This window comes from Ochotona princeps, chromosome 4, assembly GCF_030435755.1.
Source record: "Ochotona princeps isolate mOchPri1 chromosome 4, mOchPri1.hap1, whole genome shotgun sequence".
In the NCBI taxonomy this organism is placed as follows: domain Eukaryota; kingdom Metazoa; phylum Chordata; class Mammalia; order Lagomorpha; family Ochotonidae; genus Ochotona; species Ochotona princeps.
Window position 1 is genome coordinate 68875491 of NC_080835.1, and position 23025 is coordinate 68898515.

General features: G+C 41.1%; 1 protein-coding gene across 9 annotated transcripts in view; it reads left to right on the forward strand.

Moving 5' to 3' along the window:
* Window positions 1-1344: 1344 nt before the first annotated feature.
* Window positions 1345-23025, forward strand: part of DEUP1 (deuterosome assembly protein 1) — a 121328-nt gene continuing 99647 nt past the window's right edge. For 3 of the 9 annotated variants that reach the window (XM_058663726.1, XM_004585177.4, XM_012926959.3), the window contains exons 1-2: window positions 1347-1504; window positions 2564-2636. In XM_058663726.1, coding sequence (XP_058519709.1) covers window positions 2608-2636 — 29 coding nt within the window. In that variant the 5' untranslated portion in view covers window positions 1347-1504; window positions 2564-2607. Of the gene's footprint in view, window positions 1505-2563; window positions 2637-14620; window positions 14734-23025 lie in introns of all 9 variants that reach the window. The other 6 variants (XM_058663728.1, XM_058663729.1, XM_058663725.1 and 3 more) reach the window with 5 other exon arrangements.

Here is a 23025-nt window from a genome sequence, read left to right on the forward strand (position 1 = left end):
AATATCTTTGGCTAATATACATCATGGAAATCAATTTGTCAAAAAAAAAAAAAAAACAGTAAATGTTTTTTTGAAATTCAGATGGACTGGATGGAAAGATCTGGGTTGGTATTGCATTGCTAACCAGCAAAATAGCAACTAAAAGTTAGGAGAGGCTGGTCCTGTGGTGCATCAGGTTAAAGCCCTGCCTGTGATTCCAGCATCCCATGTGGGTGTGGGCTCATGACTTGGCTGCTCCACTTCTGCCCGAGCTCCCTGCTAATGCTCCTGGGGAAGGCAGTGCAAGATGAGCCAAGGGCTAGGTTGGATTTCCTGATGCCTGGCTTCAACCTGGCCAGCCCTGGTCATTACAGTCATTTGGAGAGTGAACCAGCAGATGGCAAATCTCAGACTCTTTCGGTAATTCTGACCTTCAAATAAATAAAAACTTCTTTTAAATAAAAAGTCACGAGAGGTGACTGAAAAAAAAAACTTCAGAATTAAATATTAACCCACTAGATGTATTTGGAAACAATCCCATTTCTAAAATAAGATGCAACATTTCCCAAACATAAACCTCAAGCACTTAAAAAAATTACCAATAGGGGAAAACTACACACATCATGAGTCATCATCAGCAACACACATACACATTTTTCTGTCATTTTCTCAGGAAAACTGTGAGGATGGCATGAAGATTCTGTGATTGATTCTGGAATTTCGTGAAAAGGGGAAAGAATTTAGAAGCAGTTACCTTGGGTTCTGATCCCCCAGTTAGAAGTGAGTCTCCTCTCCCAGGAAAAGGAGGCCACTCCTACAATCTCCGGGGCCAGCTGTCAGGTTTTTCTAAGGACTGATGGGCTGGGGAGAACAAACAGGTATGACAGCCGCTCTTCCCAGAGTTCTCAGCTCCTCAGAAAGAACCCTCCCCCCTCCCAGTTGGAAGCAACTAGTGGCCAGAGAATCAGCTCTCTTAACCCCAAGCCTGTAACTGCTTCATGCCATTGCAAAGTCGGCTAAGAGGCAAGAGCTCCAGAGGGGTTTAAGGCGCAGGGCTTCAGTACATCCCCGGCCCTCTGACTTGGTTCTCATTTCTCAGGTTCGTTCCTTCATTCATTGAGGAGCGTTGCATACACTGTGCTTCACAGTGGGAGCACAGAGAGGATCCTGTGTGTGGTTTATCGGACAGACACTACTTGCGAGGCTGTAGGATGGGAGGGCACGCTCGCGCTGGGGACACTTGGGGCGCCCTGGGAACCCCCAAAAGACGCCACCCGGCCGTGCCCATCCCCCCTCCTCGGCCTTCTCGAGTTCGAGCCGCGTCACCTTGGCAACGACTGGAGGCACAACGGGCAACAGGCTCACGGACAGGGCGAGGCCCCAACGGCCTTGGTGGCCCCGCGCGGCGGGAGCGCGGGAGCGCGGCGGCGGGTGACTGGTGCCCTACGGGGCGGGTCCAGCCGGGCGGGCGGTGACCTGGGCAGTCCAGCTCCCCGGAGCCTCAGAACTCTCAGGCGCAGCGCAGGTAATGACCTGTCTACCCACTTCCCCCGCCCCGACCCCTACTCCCCTGAGGACCCCGGGCTGACGATGGTCCTGGAGAGAGACTGAGGCCCCAACAGGCCGGGTGTTTATCTCGGGGAAATCAGGCTTGAACTGGGCGCGGGACAGGCGAGGCGCGCGGGGAATGTAGAGCTCCTGGGAAGTGAGGGTCGCCATCGGGGGACCCAGAGCAGTTAGTCCCATCCGGAAAGTCCAGAGGCCAGCTGTGTGGCCTTGGACTAGTCATTTTGATTAATAGTGCCTCAAGTTTCCCCGAGGGCAAGGGGTATTGAAGATCCCTATGCGCCTTTTCTCATTTCCTGGGTTGATACTTCTAACAATCCTGCTCCCTGCATTTCTGTTCTGTGGCAAGTCCAGGTTCTCTTCCTTTGATATGCAGAGCTTTCATTCTGTCATTTGGAGGAGGTGGAGTCCTTTGCAATACTTTGCCCATCTATGCTCAAGATTATTTCTAACTAAAACCTTGTTGGGAGAAACTATTAAAAAAAAAACTTAGGCAAGTAAAAAGATCCCTATTTTGTGAAGACATAAACCAGTACCTACTGAACCACTGAAGAATTCTAAGATGGAGGGGGCAGTTCTCAGCATTTCTGCCCTCCCTTGATACATCCATTTTAAGATAATCCAGAAAGGGCCATACTGGAAACGTGCTAAAAACAAGACAGCCTGTAAAGCATCCACCAGGATGGAAAGTTGGAGGACATGTAGCAGGAACTTTCCTTCACTAGGAACTCTGATTTCACTTGTCCTCCCGTGCCAAGCACTTAGCAGAGTCCAGGGACCACACTGTTGTTCAGTAAACAATGCGTGGGTGCTCATTTCAGTAAGTACCACGTAGCTAATCTTATCACTAGGCCAATATCATAAACACTAGGGGATACTAAAAAAATAATAAAGCTCAATTTCTACATTTTCTAGAATCTTAACTACAACATGTAAATGATTTTCCAATTACAAAACTATCATTTTTATAGTATAGCAAAGTATATTTGAGTAATCTCAATCATTTTTCTCCTAACAGGTTAACAATCAAGAAATACAAACCACATGTAGCTGTTTCTTAACATGGAGAACCAAACTCATAATACAATGGGGTGAGTACTAACAAATTTTGATTTAATCAAATGATGCTTTAACACTGCCAAAACACCCTGATGAAATGGGAGCATCGAAAACCATTATTAATAGAAGGCTATTACTTTATTTTTGGCCAAGAAGATGTGGGCAGGGGAGGAATTTCAAGTAACTCGTCCTTATCAATCTGTAGTGCAAGCGCCTCCCATCTTGATTCTGCTGATCTATACTAAAAAAAAAAAATCACTATTCTCCAACCTTTAGTGATTTGATCCTTGTCTCGTGGTGATGCCCAGTCCCAAGTGCTCACAGGTTTCCACAATGCAGCTGGGTCAAGTTTCCCACGTTTACCTCCATTCTTACTGCTAAGGCTGAGTTCAGCATTTGAACACAGCCTAAAAGCAGATCCAGCTCCACAGTCACTGGAATGGAAACTTTTACTAAAGTTACATGAAGAGGTAAGAAATGAAACTTGTAGAGCATTTCCCATTGTAGAAAATGAATCAAATTCCTGATTACAAATATCCATTCCCACTCCTTCTTTGCCACTGACACCACCAAGGTTTCTCTTCCTGTTACACTGGTCAGCTTGCTACTTCCTGACCCAGAACTTGTTGAATGAAACCATCATGCCTAAGTCCTGATTGTGACGGACATTGGCCCTAGTCGCACCATTCTGGGTGTCTTACTGCAGTGACTCTATTCAGGCCGTGACTTTGACATCAGGCTGAAGGAAAACTGGACAAGTCTAGATTTAATAACCATTGCTTTGTCAACCCTTCCCCCCTTATAATAGCCCCGCTAGGTATATGATTTACGTTTTACAAGACAAATGAGAGTAGAGTAGTCTTAAGCTTCTACAACAAAGAGACCCCCAAATACAGGGGCTTAAATGAGATTGTGATTCATTTCACTCTGTGAAAGCCGACCAGACCTGCAAGGGCGCCTCTACCATCCCTAACATGATTCCCATCGCTGAACTCAAAGTGATTGCTTCAGCTCCCACCATCTCTACTAAATTCTAATTTGTAAAAGAATGAAATGGAGATAAACAGAAGTCATTACTATGTGCTTAATAGAGGGGAAAGAAAGAACAAAAAGGAAAAGGAAGATAACACTTTTCTTTTTAAGAACATGACCTAGTAGGGCAGGGCCAGGATTTAGTCTCAGCTAGTTCTAATAAAGGTTAGAAAATGTAGACCCTTGCTGGGTAGCCCTATGGGCAGCAGCTTAGAAACTCTATAACAGAGATGGTCCCCAATTTAAAATGGCTTGATTGATGATCAACTTTATGATTGTGTAATAGCAATATGTATTCAATGGAAATCTACTTGGAACTTTGCATTTTGGTCTTTTCCCAGGTTAGTAATTTGTGATAGAGAACTTTCTAATGATGCCAGGTGCTCGTGCTGAGCTACAGCTCACACCCAGCCATGTGATCCTGAGGGGAAGCAATTGATAATCTACAGTGTACTGTGTTGTTAAGCTATGATACTGGATTAGTTAGGTGTACGAGGAAACTCAATAAGCTCATAGGAAAATGAATTTAAAAGATAAGGTATATTTCTCATGAACTCTTTGAAGCAGCCCCATAATAATTCTTTTTTGACGTGGGATATTTCAACTTAGGGTGTATTCATCGGGATATAACTTCAACATAGGTAAGGGAGAATGTATAAAGGAAGAATGATTATCGTAAATAATGAAGAGCCTCTGTCACACTGAGATTAGCAAGAGGGGAGAGAGAGAGGGGAAGAGCAAGTGAGAGAGACAAAGCAGCGATGTGCCCCAGAATAAGCAACTGGTTAGTGGAAGGCGGCATGTTTTGAACTAGATATGTCTGGACCCAATCTCTGCATTCATGGCAGTAACGGGCAAGGAGCTACCTGATGCCCAGAGCTGAGTTGGGTTAGAATTCTGAACCAAGCATGTATTGGGTCCTTGGTGTGACAGTGATCCTAAGGGCTAAGATGCAGATCAGAGGTTTTAACCTACAGTTAAGTTTATTAGATATCCTTTCACTCCTACAGATCTCAGGTCATGGGTACTGATATTTCCATTTTCTTAGGGGAAACAAAGTGTTGAGTATGGAAGAAGGTATACCAGAAACAAGCCCTGTAGTTTGTACAAAGATCATTAAGAAATTTTGTCCTTTAAAAATGTAGAATTTGGACCCAGTGTGATGGCTCAGTAGCTAAATCCTCATCTTGAATGCATCAGCTTCCCATATGGGTGCTGGTTCATTTCCCAACTGCTCCACTTCCCGTTCAACTCCCTGCTTGTGTCCTGGGAAAGCAAGAGAGGATGGCCCAAAACCTTGGCAACATGTACCCACATGGGAGGCCTGGAGAAAGCTCCTGGCTTTTGTTTTTCTCAACTCCAATCATGGTGGCCACTTGGGGGGTGAACCAGGAGATGGAAGTTCTCTCTCTATCTCTCTTTCACTCTGTAAAATCTACCTTTTCAATGAAAATAAATTAATCTTAAAAATAATCTTAAATTGGGCCCGGCGGCGTGGCCTAGCAGCTAAAGTCCTTGCCTTGAATGCCCCGGGATCCCATATGGGCGCCGGTTCTAATCCCGGCAGCTCCACTTCCCATCTAGCTCCCTGCTTGTAGCCTGGGAAAACAGTCTATGACAGCCCAAGGCTTTGGGACCCTGCACCCGCGTGGGAGACCCGGAAGAGGTTCCTGGTTCCCGGCATCGGATCGGCGTGCACCGGCCTGTTGCGGCTCACTTGGGGAGTGAAACATCGGAGGGAAGATCTTCCTCTCTGTCTCTCCTCCTCTCTGTATATCCGGCTTTCCAATAATAATAAAATCTTTAAAAAAGAAATCTTAAATTAATCTTAAAAATAAAAAGTTAAAAATGTAGACTCTAGTAGAGAGCTGTAGGACTGCTTTGGTTACTCAATGTGTTACACACCGGAATCTGATGAGAATATTGAGATTTCCATGAAGAACTATCCCATTCATCGCAGCAACCATGGGGCCATACACATTTTACCATGCCCTCTCTGTACCTTGTGCTATTGAGAGACTGAAAATCTAGACAAATACAACAAACCCTCTGCACCAGGGATTTGCTGTGTGGTTTATCAAACCACACTACCTGGGTACACAGTCATGTTTCATGGCACACACAGCCTTCATCCTATAAATATTTAGTGTCTCCTATGAGCTGCTCATTACAAAAACAAAAACAAAAGAAAAGATTTTTCTGAGGGTACTTATACATTAGTGATAGACTAATAAGAAGTACACACACACACACACAGTCTATCATATGTGGCATGAAGAAAAATACGTAGTTTTTTTCCTTCTATTTTATTTTTAATCTTATGATTCAATTCCATAGGCTCTGGGATTTCCCTTGCTGCCTCCCAAAATCCCTCCCCACAACTGATTTCTCCCACATTATTAAAATAGTATAGTCCTTTATAAGCAGTCATAAGTCCATCATTCTGCTATTTAAGTGTGTCCTGACATTGTGGGTACAGGCAATGTCAGACAGTCCAGCATCCTATTCTCAAGATATAGTAAACAGTTTCTTTGGGAGTCCATCTTTGACTTGGAAGTAGAGAGGCATACTGCATTGTATCTTCACATCTGGATGTGATAGTCTCCATTACATAGTTACTATACACTCCCTTAAATGAAAAGCCATAAAATGAAATCAACAACAGGAATAAAGTTTAAAAAAATTTACAGCACCATGGAGTTAAATAACACGCTACTGAATAACTAATGTGTTGATGAAAAAATGAAAAAGAAAACAAAAAACCTTCTTAGAGAAAATGATGTTACTGTGTGATCCATGAGTCAGTGAAGAATTTAATAAGAGAAAAAAAACTATTTTGAAGAATGAAAACAAAAAGCAAAAGAGAATCTTCCTGAGGGTATTTCTACTTCAGTGATAGACTAATAATAAGTACACAAATATATGTAGTCTATCATATGTGGCATGAGGAAAAATATGTTTATGTAGTTTAAGTAGCTACTTAATTACTGTTACCTAAAACCAGAAGACTCCTATTCCTTTCCTTAGTTTCCCATTCCTGCAGGCAAACACTTCTAATTCTTTGGTCCTTTCTACCTACCTCCCTTTCTTTTTTTGGTACTGGGGGCAGAGGATAGACTAATGTCTGAATCTCTGAAAACAGTAGCATCACCACTTCCTCTTCAGGTATTACCCATTGACTTCCACAATGGATATTCTTCATGTCCCCCATCACCTCACCCTCACCACACACACACACACACACACACACACACACCACAATTCCCATCCCTCCACCCTCCCAGGACACCATCATCTTAAGGTGAGACCAGCATTCTCTGCCTTATTTTGACTTCGTAATATTCACCTCTGAATCATGTAGTACACTGTGATTACTTTTGCTTTCTTACACAATATTTTTATGCCTAGAATTGATGACTCTAGTATCTTGATTATAAATCTTAAGCCTTCATCTTTCTGTATAGGTTTTTTCAAAATTGTCTTTTGGTTTGTAGTAGAGTCCCCTTGTCAGTCTTATGAGTTCCCTCATCTCTGACTGCTGACTCCCATTTAATAATGGTGTTGACAGAAGTTCCTGGGAAACACTTTGTCATCCTTGGGCTAGGCTGTGTTCTTGCCAGGACCCTGAGATGTAGCCTTCTGTCTCAGACCAAGCAGATTCCAGAGTGTCTTCTTCCAAGCACTGCCTAGAGAGAAGATATTGGATATCTGCATTCTGGGAATGAAGGAGAGGAAGAGGAGCTGGGGATTTACACTTGCCTTGTGTGGTATCAGCTCCCAGTTTCTAGAATAGTCCCCCTATTCTCTGTTATGCCTAATGCTGCTCCAGTCCAGGGCATCTTATTTCACCTTTCCCAGAGAATGTGCATAGACTCTAACATTGGTGAGGTATCCTGCAGTCCACTCCCTTACTCATTCCTCCTGAAAGTCTATCCCTACTCAGCCATTCCTCATCTTTTCAGACTCTTATTCACCCCTTCTTCCACAAGCACCTAACCATGTTTCTTCTTAGCTTTCTCTACTCCCAGCTGCCTTTCTTTCTGCTCTCACCGGTTTAACCTTATGGGTTAAAATTATTTTTTTTTGCTTTATTGTAGTAGGATATAGGAAGGAAACAAAATGTGTGTATTTATCCATCTTTAAGCAAGGTTTCACTTTTCTCTGCTGTCTTTTATTATGTCTCTTATCTGTGACTAATGCCTTGCCATTGATCTCTCTCTCAGACTTTCATTAAATGCTTCCTAAAAACCTAGGTACTGCTACACAATCCACCAAATTCTTCGTATCTGCCATGAAAGTCATATTTTCAAAGGAGCAAAGCAGATGAATATTAAAGCATAAGTTCACACATCTGAATTCAGAGAAGTCCTTTAAAATAGCACTCTTCGATATGTGCATTGTTTTTTATCTTTTAAAAGTGTCTTTTCCCTATGACATGTCAATTCATAAGTACAGCTTTACTTGCCAGCATCTTGATGAGTTAAATACAGTCTTAGTTATAGTTTTTAAAATTCTAATTTTTCTATTATAAAACAGTATATTGTGACTTTAATAAATTGTAGTAGTGGATTTTTATTGCACATTGAAAATCTTTTTTAATTTAATTAATTCTCTTCCCTTCTGTACGGTTCAGACTCTACTCTCCTTCCCCAACCCTGCCCCCACTGTTCTCCATTTACTAGATTCTGTTCCTCTCCACACACAATGCTACTCTCCACAGCAATCAAATTTGATATGTCCTACTAGTCTTTGGTTTCTCTGAAGAGAAAACAAAGTAAAGTATGTATGCGGTAAAAGCATCCATATTCCAACCTGAAGGTAGATTCTGAAATGTTAGCACCACAATGCAATGGGATTGTAGGGATTCAGTAAGTGCTTCTGAAAGGAGGAAAGAACGCTAGAAAGAAGAACAGGAACAAAGAAAGAATGAAATAAGGAAAGCAAGGCAGGAGTCCATTATTAGATTAAGGTGATATCATGTGTAGGGAAAGATTTGTGAGCCCCTAGTCAAGTGTTGGTGACAGAGGGAAATGCCCAGCACATGAAGGCTATAGAGATGTGGGGAGAAATGTCCAACATGTGAAAAAAGAAGCAATCACAATGACAGCAGTTATTGTCAAAGCTGTGTCCTCCTCAAGCCAAACTCAAGGAAGGGAGAAATGGAGACAAAAATAGCAAACTAGGCGAGAGAAGTAGTGGCATAAGTCTCTGTGATGACAGAATCATGGAGCTAACCCAGCCAGTGGATTCTAGGATCCCCAGCTCTGTAAAAGAGCTTTATCTTCTCCTCTGTTTCACTATAAGGACTCACACAGTGGCTGACACAAGGTAGACATGTAGTCAACACATCTGAATGAATCAACAAACTCAAACATGACAGCCTACTGAAGGGAATAGTGAGGGAGTGTGATACATGATTGACGCTATTGCCCAGAGACCTGGATTATCCAAATCTGGCCACGAATCACAGAGAATGCCAAGGAATTTATGTATGCATTCATGATGATGAAGGAAATCTAAACACTTTGAGCAGTAACTGTAATGAAGCCAACCAGCTCACACTTTGCCACTGGAGGCCATGTAACAAGGAATAATAAAGTACCCTTGTCCCTCCCAGCCAGAGTAGTATTATTAAGGACTACTGGACATCCTGGACACCCAACCCAAACCAAAAATAATCAAGCACTGAGGAGGTCCTTCGTTGAAGGGGTCAAAGAGATGAAATCAAGAACATGAATATGGACCAGCACCTGGGACCCCCAGTCTCATGCTATAGTATCACCAGAAAAGTCCCGATGAATCACAAGATTTATATAAAATTCAGAGTTACCTAAGACAATACATAAACAATTAGCATCCACATGTTTTTGGAGATGGATAGTTCACAGCTGGGCCACAGCATCGATTATGTCTCATCTCCCACCTCACTTTCTATTACGAATGCATACTGCATGGGTACTCTGACCATCTGTCTTTTATGGGCCCACTGTTCTGCTAATCCACAATTTTCTCACCTCTCGTGTACAATCTAAAGGAGTCTACAACTTTTTAGGATTAGTGTAAGGTATTCACATTTTTTTTTGCCTTTTCTCCAAGTGAAGGAAGCAGCAAAAGTAAAGGTTCTGTGCCCGACGTGGAAGCCTAGTGGCTAAAGTTCTTGTCTTGTACACGCCAGGATCCCATATGGGCACCAGTCCTACTCCTGGAGGCCCGGCTTCCCTTCCAGCACCCTGCTTGTAGCCTGGGAAAGTAGTCGAGGATGGTCCAAGGCCCTGGGACTCCGCACCCGTGTGGGAGACCTGGAGGAGGCTCCTGGCTCCTGGCTTTGGATCAGTTCAGCTCCAGCCACTGCAGCCACTTGGGGAGTGAATTATCAGACAGAATATCTTCCTCTTTGTCTCTTCTCCTCCCTATATGTCTGACTTTCACAATAAAAAAAATAAAAATAAATCTTTTTAAAAAGTAAAGGTTCTGAGACAGCAACACATTTGATGTTCTTAAGGAGCAGGAAGGCGGCTAGTGTGGTGAGAGAGGAAGAAACAGCCTTATGCTTTGAAAAGGGTCCATCTTCTTCCTCGGGGAAGAATAGACCGTAGCAAGAGAAGCACAGACAGACAAGACGTTGTGATAACAAGTGGGAAGGTTGCATGAGGTCAGTAGAGGTGCAAATAGGTAAATATATTCAGTGGAAGAGCCCACAATGTTATGATTTATAGATTGCAGGTAGAATGTGTATGAAAAGATGATTAATGAAGAATGATGCAAAGACTTTGACCCGCCAGTTGGCAAGACAGGATTGCCATGTATTAAAGTAAGAAAGACTAGGGAAAATGCAAACTTGGATTGAGATGCTTGTTATGCATTCAAGTGAAGATGTCTAATAATATCAGTCTAGGTACATCTAACAGCTTCACTTTTCTTGTTGTTTATGGTTACTGTATGGTTGCAAGATGACTGAACCACCCAGCACCACATCTGTCTTCCAAAAAGGCAGCAAACAAGGGCAATGAGTGCAAACAAGAGTGCATGCCAACATTCTTATTTTAGGGTTTCTAAGGAAACCAGAGCTCAGACAAGAGTTCAGATACAAGTGTCTTACTGTGGATGTAAAGAGATGGCATATTATTTTCCTATAACTACTGTGTCTTAAAACAACCAAAATGTTTTCACTCACAGCTGTAGAGGCAAAAAGCCCAAAATCAGAATCACAAAATCAAAATCAGGGTCAGCAGAGCTGTGCTCCCTCAAAATTCTCCACGGGAGGGTCTTTTCATTACCTCTTCCAGATTCGGTTGGCAAAGAACGTTCCAGCATCCCATGACTTGTGGCAGCATCGTGTCAGCTTTCAAGGCTACATCTTGCAATCCCTGTCTGCTGTATCTTTGTATTTCTTTCCCGTTTATGGCCTATCTCAGTTGCAGAAAATCCAGCATAACTCCTCCCCTGTGTGGAGGGTAGAGATGCGTAGGATATCCTTCCCCAAAACATCTGCTGCAACCCTCTTATAAAAACTTTACAGCAGCTTCTACTTCTATTTCACAGGCCATGTTTTGTTGTACAGTCATTTCTAACACCAAGGAAGCCTGGAAAATTTAGTTGTCTTTTAAGTTGGATACATTTCCATTCTGAGTAACATTAGAGTTCTGGTATTATGAAGGAAAAGGTAGATAAATATTGGGTAGATGCATTAATCTATCCTCTGTGGCAATGACAAAAATACATAAGACCAGGTGCTTTATCCAGAACAGACTGAAAGTCCAAGATTGGGCTGCGACATCAGTTCAGACTCTGCTAATGGCATCAGAGTGAATGACATCCCAATAATGGTAGCAACCACAGCAGAGAATAACACAGTGAAACAGAAGCCAGAGAGTGCAGGTATTAGGCTTTCTCTTGCTGTAACAGCTCACTCTTCCAACAATTAACTGAGGTCCCATAAGAGCTGTGTTATTCTCTTCCTACAATGATGGTTCCAATGACCTAATTACTTCTCTCTCTAAGTCCTACCTCTTAGAGGTTCCACTGCCTGTCAAAACCACTACACTGAGGGTCAGACTTCCAGCAAATGAGCTTCTAAGGGACACAATCAAACCATATCAATCCACAGTGGTAAGTCACTAGAACAGAAATGATAAGGATGACTCAGATCAGTTTATTTTTTAAAGATTTATTTTCTTTTTCTTTGAAAGGTAGATTTACAGAGAGGAGAGACAGAAAAAGATCTTACCTCTGCTGGTACACTCCCCAAGTGACTGCAAACTCCAGGGGCTGAGCCAATCCAAGGTCAGGAGACAGAAGCTCCAACCTGGTTGCCCACGTGGACGCAAGGTCCAAGAATATGGGCCATCTGCCGCTGCTTTCCCAGGCCACAAGCAAGGAGCTGGATAAGAAGTGGAGCAGCCAGGACATGGACCCAGTGCTCATGAGGGATGCTGGCACTTGCAAATAAAGAATTTGCCTATTGAGCCACAGCACCAGCCCCAAGCCCAGGTTTTGTCACTGAATATTGCAAGTAATGGTCATGGTTTATGCTATGTATTGGAGGTAGTACCAATAAGACTTGGCTATTGTTTAGAACTTTGAAGCGGAAACACAAATCTTGTATTATGAGGGGTTTTCATCTGGAACAACTGGTGACAGTTGTGCTAATTAGAGAGATGGAATGGACTAATGTAAGCCACAGGTTTTTAGTGCAAGAAGTCAAGTGGTATGCTTTGAAGATGAGACTTTCAGATGCTTCTAGAGGTCCTATGGAAATGTCAAAGTTGAATAGGTAGCTCTCACTGCAAGTACAGATTTAGAAGCTTTCAGAATAAACCAGTATGAGTTGTTCAGTAGACATTTCCAACATTTAGGAAACAACTTAAAAAGTTGTCTAATACAAAAAAAAAGGTTTTATCAAATGGTATCTAATTCTTCCCTGTTGAGCTTTAGTGAAACAGCCATGTTTAAGTGGGCAGAGGATGGAGCCGGTGCAATGCAGAGGCATAGCAAGCTAATCCTCTGCCTGTAGATTGTGATGTGTGATGCCCCATATGGGCACCGGTTCTAGTTCTGGCTGCTCTACTTCCTATCCAGTTCCCTGCTTATGATCTGGGAATGCAACAGAGGATGGCTCAGTTCCTTGGACCCTTTCATCCACGTGGAGACCTGGGAAGAAGCTTTAGCCTCCTGCCTTGGACTGCCTCAGCTCCAGCCATTGTGGCCGTTTGGAGACTGAATCAGTGGATGGAAGCTCTCTCTCTGTGTGTCTCTCTTTCCCTCTGTAAATCCATCTTTCCAATAAAAAATTAATAGATCTTTAAAAAATGAAAGAAATAAATGATTCTTAAAATACACTGAGAATTATCTGCAAAGTTTGGAACTTAAAGGATTATATGTTTTTAAAAAGTGGGCAGAGGATAACATAACTATCCTTACACAAACACTTTAGTCTCATCAGGTAGGCTTTCGGGCAGGAGGGAATTTTCATTGTCCTAGAAGTTGACTTACAAAACCCAAGCAATAAAAATGTAAGCATTTTTTATTAATTGTATTACATGTTTATACGTATTGATATAAAATAATAATTCAGATTTATAAGTTTATGAGGATAGTGAAGTTGTTTATACTACAAAATAATTGCAAAGGTTATTTGTAATAATTGCAAAGAAGAGGTAAGCGCATCTCATAATTCACTGGCACTGTCTTCTCACCTCTTTCCATCTGTGCAACAAGAGGTTACACAGAAGGTGAAAAGTTACTACGGAAAAAATTATCTGTAATGTAGGTACTTTAGCATATTTCTTCTCTTTTTAGAACATTTTAAAGAGACTTTAAATTCGTGTGTTTCTAGAATTCTAATGAAACATTGATAAGGATTGGAGGCCATGGCACTGCATTTTATTGTCTTAATGTCTTTTTAATTATAATGATGAAGACTTTGAAGAAAGGTCTTGGCAGTAGGCAGGGGGACTGGTGCATTTGTTAAAATGCTAGCTGGGATGACCACATTCTTTGTTGGATTGCCTAGCTTCAAGTTCTGGCCCATGTTTTGATTCCAACTTCCTGCTAATGTGCACAGTGGGAACCAGCAGGTGATATCTCAAGTACTTGGGTCCCTGTCATGCCTGTAGGAGACCCAAATGAAGTTTCAAATTACTGGTGTTAGTCTGGCAGAGCCCCAGTTGGTACAGGCATTTGGAAAGTGAACCAGGAGATGGGAGATCTCTCTTTCTCTCTGTCTTCTCCTTTCAAATAAATAATTTTTCAAAGATAAAGCCCTTTGTAACTACAGTTAGATAAACTTTTCAAAAATAATGATGTTTATTCCTTCACTAAATCACAGCACTAGGCTTATTACTAACCAGACAAAAGAACAGCTGAATATGAGCTATCATCTCAATTATATAACATAACGGGCCTTTTAATGCTGCTAAATTAGTAACTAATCGTCTTCAGATGCTAATACAAGTGCTTGAGGGGATGACATCACTGAACCACTGGTTAAGCTGTCATCTGTGACACTAGCATCTCATGAGTGCTGGTTTGAGTCACGGCTGCTGTACTTCCAATCAAGCTCTCTGCTAAGGTTCCTGGGGAGGCAGATTACAGCCCAAATACTGAGGTCCCTGCCACCTGCATGGGTGACCCAAAGAAAGTCCTGGTTCCTGGCCCAGTCCAAGCTGTTGGGGCCATTTGGAGAGTAAACACACAGATGGAAAATATTTTTTCTCTCTTTCTCCCTCCATCACCCTCTCACTCTTTGTTTCTCTCTCTGTAACTCTACCCTTTGAATAAGTAAATAAGTCTTTTTATATGAAGTGCTTAAAGAAAACCTATTTTTATCTGTGATTCAATAATCAATTCTGGTCAAAGATAACCATGACATTATAACCTAAAGGTGATAAAGTCATAGGTGTTTGAGTCAGCCGAAGGGCAGACTGACATCACAAACATCTGTGAAGGCAGGTTCCCTGCCTGCCTCTGCATCTCTCCCCACCAGGTCTTGTTTATGCCTCTGGTGTGGCACAGCATTTGATGTGCAGGATAGGGTGTGTGAGCCACCATGGAAATCTTAGATTACACTGCATGAAGGCTACTAACTGAGGCACGTAAGTATGTAAAATATTTTAGAATGAATTTCATTATTAGATTTTGAAAAACTTAAGACCTAAGATGGAAGACCTCAGGCCTATGGAAACTCATTTTTTCTTAAACTTTTCCACGTTTCATGAGTCTCTGTTCTCCATGCCTCTGTCCTCCAGCAGGCTCCATGATGACTTCTGTTCTTGTCTTTTAATCCCCGTCCCATCTCTTTCCCAAACTCCAGTGTGCTTCCTCTTCGGATACCTCACATGCTCCACACTGAACTCACTTTTTGAGGTCTTTATTGTTTTTTAATAAGCATCTTCCCAACTCTCTTTTCCAGCTTAGTCCTGGATGGGCTGACTCCACATGCCCGTTTGCTCAGAATAATCACTATTTATGCCTGTTCTGACATAACTATCGTTGGTATTCCTTTCACTTTTAAAATTGTCCTGGGCTGCCTAACAAATCATGAGGTCACAATAGCAGGCTGCTGGTTAAGGTCTGTCCTGAGAGAACCAGGGCATAAGCCTATATGTCACAAGACTTTGCAGTCTGCCCACCAGTCACAAACTTCCCTTGTTCACTTCTGTATGTGCTCTGGACCCTTTTCCTCTGGAAGTGACTCTTCCATGAGCTTGTCCCTTTCCAAGATCCTTTTCCAATGTTATTACCATTGATAGCATCAGGGATTTTGTTGTTGTTTGTTTTGATTTTTGGTTTTTAAATCTTGTTCTTTATTTGCCAACCTAATATCCTAATGTCTTGATTCTGGGCTCTTAGTAACATGTCACTCGGCAAGTTTCAGTTCCCTCCTTTTTTCTTTAATGAATGAACGCAGAAGGATCTGGCTTGACCCCGGGGTCTTTCTCTTGTGAACTGCTGCCAAGAATAAACCCAGTGGTAGAGAGTACGGGTTGTGTGTCTTAAGCAGGTACAGTCCAGCTACTCTCCAAGGCTGGAAGGCACAGAGCATTGTTTGTTAGCTACTTAATCAAATGCCCTAAGGTTGGGACTGTTATGAGGATCATGAGAGGAAGTACACGAAAAAGCTCTGCATCATCAGCATGCATCTGAAGGAAGTAATGAAAATATAAAGTATGTAGTGCCCAGCTATGTGAAGGCAGCTGAACCAAGTCTTTATAATTTTACCCTAAGGTTTATTGGTGCTTCAGGTAAATGTGGAGGACACAGAGAAAGCTGGTGATCCTCTCTGAAAAACGGAAGAGAACAAAATGTAGAAGATTGGACAGCTGGATTTCAAACTGGATTATTAAGTTCCAGTAAAAGCTGAGCTTGGTTATATCTTCGTGTAGACTCTGGAAGGAGATGTAGTGGGCACCAGGACTAAGTGTGGGTGCCCCGTGCCCACTACAGATAGGGTTAATATGCTGCCAGAGATGTATTCACTCAACCTGGCTGTGTCATCAGAGAAGCAGCATAGAGGGTGCACTGGAACCTTGGCAGGATATTTCACAGGGCTTCTCGGAATATTTTTGTGGGAAGGAAAAAATGGAGGACTAACTAAACAGATTACTATCTGATTATAAAAGAAATCCTCAATGGATCACGATCATCCTGAAGTGAGGGACTTGGTAATGGAATCTCAAAGGACTCTCCTCCCTATTCCATTCTTTACGGTCTCTATTAACTCTGTGTGTGTGTGTGTGTTCAATGTACTGGTTTTCTTGACATAAAGCTGTTGCACATTTTTAGAATAGTGTAAATGTAAGCGTTATATTCAATAGGAAACCAACAAATTTGTGTGACTTATATTTTTGATATATACATCTTACTTTGTTAGTCTAGACTTTAACTTGTACTATCTCAGGATATGCCTATATATACACCTAATATATATATACACCTACTATATGTACGCTATATTTACTTCATATCTATATATTTCATTTATACATAAATGATACAAGTAATGTTCAAATATGGAACTAACAAACTTGGGTGGTATTGGAAAATGCTCACTGACAGAAATAAGACATCAAACATAAGCTCCGGTGATAGCTCATTTAGAAACACTTCTGCGCTAGCTGAACCTCTGCAAGTCTGCATTCAGTTCCCTGCTTTCTAAAAGCCTGCATGTATTCATTAGGGTTTTATTCTGCCTGCCTGCTTCCCTTGCACTCTCTCCATATACACTGACAATTGGCTTTGTGTCTCTGTTTTCCAAGTACCTCATACAGTGCTTAATGAATGTTTGCTGAAATAACCCATGATCGTGACCCACACTGACAGGCTGAAACTACCAAACTGAAATTTAATAAGGATAAATATAAAACCCTCCCTTGGATTCCTCCCTCCCCCACAGGAAAAAGAAAACTGTCCAAGCACTCAATAGTGAATAGGTGTCTTAATCATAGAATGCATTAAAAAAATAAGGTTTATGGACAAGAATAAACTCACCTTGAAACACTATGAAATCACTGCTTGTTCCTTCCGCCTTCCAAAGGCAAAGCTGTGCTCTTCATCTGGCTAAATGCAAGCATACGGCACTGAAACAAAAGAAATAAAGAGTCTCTCCCTCTCTGAGTGGATTAGACTATACCCATAGATTATATTAAATTTCTAAATGACATATTTATTTCTTAAATTTTGCTTATTTAAAAAAAAAAAGATAAAGTCCAAAACAGAAACAGAGCTCTTCTATCCGTTGGTTCATTCTCCAGTTGGTTCACCTAGAGCTGAACCAGACCAAAGCAGAGATCCAAATATCAAACAGGTCTTCCATGTGGGTGTCAAGGACTCAACTACTTGTGCTGCCTCCCAGGATGTACTTTAGCGGGAAGCTTAGATCAAGAGTGGAGCTGGGGGCCCGGTGGCATGGCCTAGCGGCTAAAGTCCTCGCCTTGAACGCACCGGGATCCCATATGGCCGCCGGTTCTAATCCCAGCAGCTCCACTTCCCATCCAGCTCCCTGCTTGTGGCCTGGGAAAGCAGTCGAGGATGGCCCAATGCATTGGGACACTGCACCTGCATGAGAGACCTGGAGGAGGTTCCTGGTTCCTGACTCCTGGCTCCTGGCTCCATATCGGCACAGCACCGGCCTTTGCGCTCACTTGGGGAGTGAGTCATCGGATGGAAGATCTTCCTCTCTATTTCTCCTCTTCTCTGTATATCTGACTTTGTAATAAAAATAAATAAATCTTAAAAAAAAAAAAGGAGTGGAGCTGGGACTTGAATCCAGGCACTCCAGTATGGGATGCAAATGCCCCAAATGATATTTTAACTACTAAGCCAAACACCTGTCCCTTGAGTGCGCATTTCAAGAAGAAAATCACCAGAGTTGTTCAAAGAAGAGCCACTGTGATTATGAAGAGTCTGAAGATCTTACCATAGTCATAATCAGTTATCCTTTCATTTATTCAACAAACATGCATTAAGCATCTAATACTGCCTAATGTCATACCTGTCACAGAGTGTAAAGTTGTGAAGAAAAAAAATCTCTAGGAAAAAATGAAAGAGAACAATGGTATTTGAAAATAAAGAAAGATCAAACAGAGAAAGAGAACAGAACAGCCAAGGGAATCACCACCTATTGTCTTCTGAATGTTGCAGATTTAAAGGCAGGCAAGGGAATGGAAAGGTCTATAAAGTGAAAGAAGGGGGCTTCAGTTCTGCTGTAATTGGAGGCTGCTGGCATGGGAAGCTCGAGCCATATCTAGAAGCAAGATATTCTATGTGACTGGTTCAGGGCACATATTCGGCTTTCTCCAGTTGGTCCTGGGTTGCCAGCAGACACAAAAATTAAGGAAGCTGGCAGTAGGTGGTAAAGTCCTGAGAATTCTGGGATAATCACTGCAAACCCTGTGGTTTGCCTTTTATGAACCAATTGTTACAAAAGTTGTACATTAGAGTGAGCTATCAATCACGTGGTCCAACTACTGTCCCACATGTATTCATTCTCCATACTGAACATAGGGAATACTGAAGGTACAGTGAATATAATTTTAGCACAGTGGTGATGTATTCAAGTACTTTAAGGTCCATTGTTTTAGAAAAGGCATTTGCTCTGAATGAACTCAATGGATCAGCTTAGGACTAGTGGATGAAAAATTTTTTTCAGAATAAGAAACAACTTACAAAAACTCATTTTTATTAGAGATGATCCCAAATACTGGTTCTTTTATGGAAAGAATACAGACCTAGGTTGGATGACCTCTGCACCAATACTTAAGATGCATCAGGAACCCTTGATATCTGTGTTACTGACACAGAATCTTGGGCTCTGTCCTAGACCTGATGAATCTTATCAATAGCATACGATTACTAATGCTCTTAGGAGATGTTATAGAAGCAATGAAAGCATGGATCAAGTATTTAGATTAAATGACTTGCCAGAATTCTTTTCTATGAGGGCCCTAATATTCTAACTTTTGTGTGGCATAGTTAGATCAGGGAAATACCCATTTATTTAACAACATTGATTGAGCACATTACATTATGCCCATAGTCTAATTTAGGCCCTTTTAAAGTTTCTTTTAAACAGATTTGATATTATCCATAGATACAATTCTAAGAATATAATGATTTTTCTCTTCCTTCCTCCATACTTTCTGCTTCTTACCTCCCACCTTCCCTCCTCCCTCCCCACCCCTCCCCCCTTTGCTTTCTTTCCTTCTCTTTTCCTGTTTATTAGTTTTTGAGATAACATATCTTTAATTTACATTACAATCAAGAATTTGGAAATAATTCAGCATGTAAAACATAATTCCTAGTTTAGCAGGAATATAGGCAAGTCCTATAAGCAAGAGTAGAAAGATGACCATCTCACTTATACACAGTAAATTTTAAAATAATCACAGATGGACACTATAGTAGTATAATATTTTTTTGGAAACATTTATTAGTGTTACAGAGAGAGAGGGAGAGAAAGAAACTACTTCCATCCTCCGGATCACTCCTTAAAAGGCCACAACAGCTTCGTCTGGGTCAGGCCAAGCCAAGCGCTTCTTCCAGGTCTCACATGTGGGTGACAGGGAACCAAACACTTGGACTATCTTTCAGTGCTTCTCCTAGGACATTAGCAGGTAACTGGATCAGAACTGGAGCAGCCAGAACATGATTCAGCGACCATATGGGATGATGGCATCACAGGTGGTGGGGTTTCATTGGCTATGTCACAGTGCTGGCTCCAGCATAGTATTCTTTTTTTTTTTTTTAAGATTTATTTATTTTGGGCTTGGCAGCGTGGCCTGGTGGATAAGGTCCTCGCCTTGATCCCATGTGGCCGCTGGTTCTAATCCCGGCAGCTCCACTTCCTCTCTAGCTCTCCTCCTCTCAGTATATCTGATTTTGTAATAAAAATAAAATAAATCTTAAAAAAAAACATTATATATAAGAAAAGATTTATTTATTTTATTACAAAGTCAGATATACAGAGAGGAGGAGAGACAGAGAGGAAGATCTTCCATCGAATGATTCACTCCCCAAGTGAACTGCAACGGGCCAGTTCTGTGCCGATCCGAAGCCAGGAACCTCTTCTGGGTCTCCCACACGGGTGCAGGGTCCCAAAGCTTTGGGCTCTCCTAGACTGCTTTCCCAGGCCACAAGCAGGGAGTTGGATCGGAAGTGGAGCTGCCGGGATTAGAACCGGCGGCCATATGGGATCCCGGTGCGTTCAAGGTGAGGACTTGAGCCGCTAGGCCACGCCGCTGGGCCCACAGCATAGTATTCTTAACTATTAGTTTGTAAGGTATGAACTAAGCCTGATAAAACTATATTGCAGCAATACTGATACACAGGCATTTATTTTCTGTTCGTTTTTCTTTTTCACAATTTAACACCTATATATAAGGGACAGTATGCAGTATTTGTTGTTCTGAGTTTGACTTATTTCACTCAACAAAACATCCTCCAGCTGCATCCTATTTCATGCAAGTGGAAGAATTTTATTCTTTTTACAATTGGATAATATTCTGTCATGTATATAGACATTTTCTTTATTTTTTTCTTTCTTTTTTTTTTGGTGGGGGGAGTCTATCTTTTATTTGGGAATAGACTTGCATATTACAATGTATCCTTACTTCTTGGTATGCTTGTCTCCAATATGTAGTTCCTCTAGATGAATATACGTATATACATGCTTACCTATGTGTCTACTGATCTTGTATTTTGCATGAAGGTTGCCTTATATAAGAGAACACATTTTCTTGAATTATTCACCTGATGATGGACATCTTGGGTCATTCCTTGGTTATTGTGAACAGTGCTGTTGTAAACAGGATGATGCAAGTATCACTTTGATACAGTGTGTTCATGTCTTCTGAATATGTGCTCAATAGTGGGATTGCTGTGTTATAAACCTATTTTAGTTTTCCAAAGTGAATGTGCAAGTTTACATTCCCACCGATTGTGCATAAGTGTTCCCCTTTCTGCACATCCTCTGAAATTTTTGTCTGTCTTTTTGATAACTCAGTGTGGTTTTGATTTGCATTTCGTGATAGCTAGTCATGTTGGGTAGTTTTCACTTGTTTGTATTTCTTCTTTTAAGAACTACCTATTGGGTCCTTTGATCACTTTTTAACTGGCTTGGTTGCTTTTTTTGTTGTTGAGTTTTTAAAGTTGTTCATATATTCTGCATGTTAATCCTCTGTTGCATGGAGAGCTTGCAAATATTTTTCCTGTTCTGTTGGATGTGTCTTCGTTCTATTGATCATTTCTTTCACTGAGTCAAAGCTTCTGTGTTTGATGCAGCCACACATGTTTAGTTTTGCTTTTGTTGCCTGTGCTTTGGAGGTCTTATCTAAAAAGCCATCACCTACACCAATGTCTGGAGAAGGGTTTCTCTTGCATTTCTTTCCAGCAACTTCATGATCTTAAATTTAGATACTTGATCTGTGTTGAGTTGATCTTTGTATCTGGTGAGAGAGATGAATCTAATTTAATTCACGTAGAGGGAGTTTTCAGCATCATTTGTTGAAGGGATTATCCTTACTCCAAATGTACAGTCTGAGCACTTTTGTCAAAAACTAGTAGGCTGTATGTACATGGATTAACTTCTGCATTGTCTATTTTGGTCCACTGATGCAAGGGTCAATTTTTACGTCAGTATTATACTGTTTCAATTACTACAGCATTAGTGTGGTTTAAATCTGACATTGTAATGCTTCCTGCCTCCCTCTAGTCAGGATCACTTTGGCTAGTCTAAATTTTGTATAGATTCATATGAATTTTAAGATTGTTTAATTCTGTAAAGAATGGTTTTGGTCTTTCATGTGGATTGCATTAAAGCTAGATTAATTTAGGTAGCATAGATACTTTAACGACATTGATTCTTCCAATTCATGACCAAGGAATACCTTTTCATTTTTTTGTGTGTCCTTAATGATTTCATTCATCATTGTTTTATAATTTTTATTGTAGAGATCTTTTATTTCTTTGGTTAAACTTAGTACTAAACATTTGATTTCTTGGGGTAATTGTGATTGAGAGTTCTTTCTTGATTTCTAGTAACCTGCAATTTTATTAAATCAGTTTATCAGTTCTAGCAGCTGTTTGGAGGAGTGTACAGCATCATGTCACCTACAGACATGGATAATTTTATTTCCTCTTTTCCAATTTTGATGTCCTTTACTTCTTTCTCCTCCCTGATTACTCTTGCTAAAACTTACAGTACTGTATTGAATAAGACTTGTAAAAATGGACATCCTTTTCATGTTTCAGATCTGAGGGGAAATGGTTTCATCTTTCCCACATTACATATTATATTGCCTATTGATTTGTTATATACAGCCTTTTAAACTTCAGGGTGTGTTCCTTCTACATCAAATTTGCTGAGGGCTTTTATTTTCTAATCATGAAGAGGCACTGAATGGTATCAAATTCCTTTTCGCTATCTATTGAGATCACCCCATTCTGTTGATGTAATAGATGATATTTATTGATTTGGGAATATTGAACCACTTTTGCATCTTGATAAATCTCACTTGACCAAAATGTGTGATCTTTTTAGTATGGTTTGGAATTTGGTTTGCTAGTATTCTGTTCAGAAGCTATGCATCTATGCTCACCAATGATACAGGTCTATAGCTTTCTTTGTGTGTTGTGTCTGTCTAGTTTTGGGATCAGAATGATGCTATTAGGCCCATATTTTAATTCCATTAACATGATGATTTTATAGTCAAGGAGAGAGCAATGTCAGGAGCTCATTTATTTGTTCTAAGATTAACTGAACATCTACCATGTCACTGGGGCACTGTGCTAGACAGTCTCTTCTTTTTTTTTCCCCCAGAGTTGATACTAGCAGACAAGATAAGCAAAGTGTATTTGCAGTAGAGATCGACACATGTTATTAAGAAAATGAGA